Source organism: Myotis brandtii, unplaced genomic scaffold (assembly GCF_000412655.1).
Source record: "Myotis brandtii unplaced genomic scaffold, ASM41265v1 scaffold141, whole genome shotgun sequence".
NCBI lineage: Eukaryota > Metazoa > Chordata > Mammalia > Chiroptera > Vespertilionidae > Myotis > Myotis brandtii.
Window position 1 is genome coordinate 655,951 of NW_005355037.1, and position 5,683 is coordinate 661,633.

Here is a 5,683-nt window from a genome sequence, read left to right on the forward strand (position 1 = left end):
GGAGCTCTGCTCAGCCACAAGCTAGGCTGCTGGCTGCCAGTATAGCGGTGGTGGTGGGAGCCTCTCTCGCCTCCTCAGCAGCGCTGAGGATGTCCGACTGCAGCTTAGGCCTGCTCCCCGCTGGAAAGTGGACATCCCCCGAGGGCTCCTGGGCTGCCAGAGGGATGTCTAACTGCTAGCTTAGGCTCAATCCCCTGGGGAGAGGGCCTAAGCCAGCAGGTGGTCATCCCCCGAGGGGTCTCAGACTGCAAGAGGGCACAGGCCGGGCTGAGAACCCCCCCCTCCCCGCAAAGTGCACAAATTTTTGTGCAATGGGCCTCTAGTTAATTATAATTGGTATCACAATGCATGTGGTTAAGTAAGAATGGGCCATATTATTAAATACCATCTACTGAAGCATGGAAGGTGAAAATTATATAATTTGGAGGTTTGTTTTAAAAAAGAAAAAGTAAGAACAAACCATAAGTAATGATGCAGCAAAGGTTGAACAGGTCATGTGGAATCTTCATATATTTATTTTGTAAATGTCTGAAATTTTCAACATTATAAAAATTAAATTAAAAAAATAAGCAAACCAATAAAACTAATATCGAGGAGGCCTAAGTAGAACCAGGGCTAGGCATAGAAAGTTGACTTGCCTTTACTCCCCATCTATTCCCATACAGACCCTGATATTTCAGTTTTTGTCACTTTCTTAATGATTCTGGTAGATAGGAGATGAAAACGATGGAACTTCGGGGAGGCTCCAAAAATTTAAGCCATTAATATTATACCAGAATAAAGGTGTTAGTTCCTGATTTTTTGCAATCCTTGATTATTAATTAATCATTATTTAAGCCCCTATCATGTCCCTTGAGCATTTCATAAGTTAAATAATAAAAACAAAATTTTAAGCCAGGTAGTAAATAATATAAGATTTTTATATTAGAACTAGCGGCCCGGTGAACGGATTTGTGCACCGGTGGGGTCCCTCAGTCTGGCCTGCACCCTCTCACAATCTGGGACCCATCAGGGGACCTGCAAGGATCGGGCCGAAATTGGCAGTCCGACATCCCCTGAGGGATGTAGTATGTGCGCGAGGCGGCAGGCGGCCAGGAAGGAGTCTGAGCCTGGCCCGGGTGCCGCACAGCTCCTGCTCATTCTGGCCCCGCTGTACCTACCACTGCCGCTGCTTGGTAGCCCTGCAGTGAAGGCAGGAGAGGCTCGCACTGCTGCAGCTGCAGTTGCCAGCCATGAGCCTGGCTTCTAGTGCCTGTTGTTCAGCTGAGTGGCACTCCCACGGTGGGAGCACACTGACCATCAGGGAGCAGCTCCTACATTGAGCATCTTCTCTCTAGTGATCAGTGCACGTCATAGTAACCGGTCGACCGGTCGTTCAGTCACTTAGGCTTTTATATACATAGATTATCACACCAGAAACATATAGAACTAAGTTGAATTTCAGTTGGTAGACTAGAGAAGTTGAGTAGTAACAAGTGAAGCAAAAACAGAACACTCCAAAACTTGACAGCAAAATGTAAGAGAGATGAGGTGAGGATAGAAGTGAATGGCAAGAGGAAGAACTTGACATAAAATAGTTGATAAATGATGGAGTAAGGTGCCAGAGGAGACTGACCAGTATATTTATAGAATTAGAAGGACTGGCCTTAAACAAAAAAAAATATAGTTTTGTTGCTGAATTATACAAATTATAAAGTATGAAGGTGGAAACAGATACAGATATATAGGTACATAGATATACAAATGGAGTGATGGAGAAGATTAGGAAGATGAATTATTTCTTCTAGGTAGTATTAGTAGCTTTAGCTAAAGAATAAAAGATTAGTACAAGTGATGTATGTAGGCAAGCAAAGGAGTGATGGAGTGATAAAAGGGTTTACCACGAATAACTCTGGCAGTTCCCACCAGAAAGCATAGGATCCATAAAAAATGATGGCACCAACCTGGGGTATTATATTCCCCATTAGAGCTCAGATCAATATTGGTTATAAGGAAAGGAACAGGAAGGTGCCTATACTAATAGCAAGAGCTACTAACAATTACCCATTTGTCACTGGTGGGAGCATATTCCTTTTGTAAAATTCAAAAATTATTTTATGTCCTTAGTAAATAAGGATAAAAGATTAAATAAGTATGGCATGAATAAAATAAACAAATAATGGATGGTGGCCTATTCTTTAATAGGAATAAATGAAAAAATATAATGATAAGAAATAAATGTCTACATATTAAAATTCTATTTTTCTCACCAATTCGAGTGATTTTATTATGTGAAAGTTCAAGATCTTGGATATTAGTGCAGCCATCCAAACCATGCAAAGAAGTTAGTTTATTTTTATTAAGAAGAACAACACAGAGATTTTCCAAATTTTCACAGTCGATAATCTCAATGTTATTTTCCTAAAACAAAGAACAAATGTAATTAGTTTTATTTCAATGGTTTCTAAAAAAAATTTAAAGCTTGCAAAAAGATGAGATATAATCTCCAAATGAACATCTAATTATCTAACTTAGAATAACTATGCAAAATGTACTACTATCTAGATGAAAATATAGAATCTGTCTATATAAAACCCTCATATGCAAATTGACCAAACGGTGGAACGACCCAACAACAGGTTGCTATGATGTGTGCTGACCACCGGGGGCATATGCGGAACATGGCGGGCCTCAGCAGCAGGTGGCAGAGCACAGAACATGGAGGGCGTCAGCCACCACGGGATGGTGGAGCAGGTGAGCGGGGGGCACCAAACCAAGGTGGGGCGCTAGTCACTGTCATCAGGGCAAGCCTCTAGTAGTTACTGAAAATTCTTTGCTCCCACGTGCCACAGTCCCACCTGGCACTCACACTTGCTGCCAGTGCCGCCCTGCTCACACCCACTGCCGACACTGGAGCCGCCGCTCACACCCACTGCCAGCCCCAATCGCTCAGCGCCGTTAGCAGGTGCAAGCAGCGGCTGCTGGTCCCGATCACCCTGAGGGCTTCTTCACCTCCCCCTGCTCCTAAAGGGCGATCAGGGCAGCAGCCGCCACTCGCACTGCTGATGGCGCCGGCCCTGTTCGCACCCACTGCCGGTGCTGGCCCCAATCACTCTGCATCATCAGTGGGTGCAAGCGGGGCCGGTGCCATCAATGCATGGGAGCAGCAGGAGCAGGGCTGCCGGCAGACAGGGACCTGGGGGCCACAGCAAGAGGGGCTAGGCAGGGGTGCAGAGGATGAGCCAGGCAGTGGCGTGGCGATCAGATCAGTGGGGCGGGCAGATGGCTGGGGGAAGGGAGGCTGCACCTGGCAGCCGCTAGGGACCCTAACCCATGCACGAATATAGTGCACTGGGCCTCTAGTCATGTAATAAATCATTAACTGATCTTGTATTTATTGATAATCTTTTAAAATATTGAAAATACAGAGGATGATCCTATACAATAAAAGGGTAATATGCAAATTGACCCTAACGGCAGAATGACTAGGAACAACCGGTCACTATGATGCGCACTGACCACCAGGGGGCAGACGCTCAACGCAGGAGCTGCCCCCTGGTGGTCAATGTGCTCCCACAGGGGAAGCTCCGCTCAGCCACAAGCCAGGCTGATGGCTGCTAGTGCAGCAGCGGTAGGGGGTGGGCAGGAGGCAGCCAAGCTGCCCCCGTGGTCAATGTGCTCCCACAGGGGAAGCTCCGCTCAGCCACAAGCCAGGCTGATGGCTGCTAGTGCAGCAGCGGCGGCAGGAGCCTCTCCCACTTCTATGGCAACGTTGATGTCCAACTGTGGCTTAGGCCCGCTCCTCCTGGGGAGCGGGCCTAAGCTGTCAGTTGGACATCCCCGAAGGGTCCCGGACTGCGAGAGGGTGCAGGCCAGGCTGAGGAACCCCCGAGTGCACCAATTTTCAAGCACTGGCCCTCTAGTATAACAAGATATTTCAATCTAAATGAATAAGAGTTAATATTTGGTACTATATAAAACTGTTATTAAAAAAAAACACTGAAATAATTGAAATCTCCCCACCTTCCCTCCTCAGTTCCTTCATCTCGCAAGAACACTAATATCACGAATTAAGTATACATCTCACATATAGGTTTATATTTTTACTATACATATACATCTCTGCAATACATATATATTGGTCTGTGTCAAGGTCATGTGTCAAGGATGCATTAGCAACTCTCTCTTTTAAGACCTCAGAATAGACCATAGCAACTCTCTCACAAATATTTCTGAGGATAGCCTTTGTCTAATGGAGTGAACTTAATAAGAAGCAGAGACAGCCCACAATGTTTTAAAAGAAAATCATATTGGTGAAAGTACCACCAGTTTGAACTGAAAAGAATATAATTAAAAATGAAAAGAAGCTTTTAGGTGCCCCACCTTCTATGGGAAAGAAACTGGTTGAGAAAAAATTATCAACTGCAAAACAGCACACTTTTTGAGGACAAGGAAGTATGCCTTGAGGATGGACTCAAAAGCCCAGTGCGCAGAATCAAGAGTCATAGAAAACCATTACTGTGGAGTCAACCTGAATCCTTATTAAGGAATTGATAACTTCCCAAGGTACAAATCATAAACAGAAGGTATTTTAGGCGTTCAGCCCCGGCCACAAATTACATAAGAAACCCAGTGAACACAATATGAAGCAGGAGATATACCCAGACAATCCTGGCCTCAATTCATGGCCCCCAAAACCATGAGCAAACAAATGATTATTATTTTAATTTGCTAAGTAATGTGGCCATTTGTTATATAGCAGAAAGTAACAAGAACAATCATCCACACACAGAGATAAGCAATTCCCTGGTCATACTGCCTAATCATTTTCCCTCTATGGCTCGCAGAAATTTTGGCCCTTGATCTCTTTACAACATGAGTTACATGGTATTTTAATAAATGTTGTTGTTGTGTGTGTTTTTAAAATAGTCATTTATGAAATGTAAAGATGAATTCACTTTATATTTTATTACAAGATAGATAATGAGAACAGAGGACATACCTGTACATCAATGTACTTCAGTTTTTTGCAGTTATTCAGGCCATGCAAAGAATTTAATCCACAGCGTCGAAGAGACAGAAACTGAAGATTGGTACACTCTGCCAGTGTGGAAAGACTACAACCTGGCAAATCTTGAAATGTTACTCTTGTAACCTAGATAATTCAAAAAAATTAGAGTGCATAACATTATCTAACAGTAACAATCTCTGAGATCAGGGAACTCTATCTGAGCAGACCATCTCCACCTGGATCTTATTAAAATGAGATGATTCTGTGCCTCAAGTCTGAGCCTGACGCCACATACTGCTGAGACTTTGGGGTCTTTGGGACCTGAACCATGGAATGCAAACAACATTCTATTGCACGTCTTCTCTATTATAAAGGTATGAATCATTCCTGACTACTGAATAATGTAATATACCCAACCATATAGTATCTGTGCTAAAAAAAATCATGAATAATATTTTTCTGTATTTTTCAAATATCTGAAGACCACGCATTTATAATATTTCATATTACTATAGACTTATTACTTCATGATGCTTTTTTTCTTAAGGAACTCCCTTTTTTGTTTGTTTTTTTAGCTAAAGAAAACTCAATATCAAAGAAAGTTTTCAACTTTATATATACTAAGGGCTACATTTATTATCCTACAAGAATATATCAGATAGAAATATTTTTTGATTAGGAAAATGCACTGCA

The 5,683-nt window shown here is 42.9% G+C and overlaps 1 protein-coding gene across 1 annotated transcript in view; it reads right to left on the reverse strand.

Annotated features, from left to right (window-relative positions):
- Positions 1 to 5,683, reverse strand: part of LRRIQ1 (leucine-rich repeats and IQ motif containing 1) — a 193,977-nt gene that overhangs the window by 152,598 nt on the left and 35,696 nt on the right. Inside the window, exon 10 of the mRNA XM_014535275.1 lies at positions 2,250 to 2,400. Within this exon, the coding sequence (XP_014390761.1) occupies positions 2,250 to 2,400 (151 nt within the window). The remainder of the gene's footprint in view (positions 1 to 2,249; positions 2,401 to 5,683) is intronic.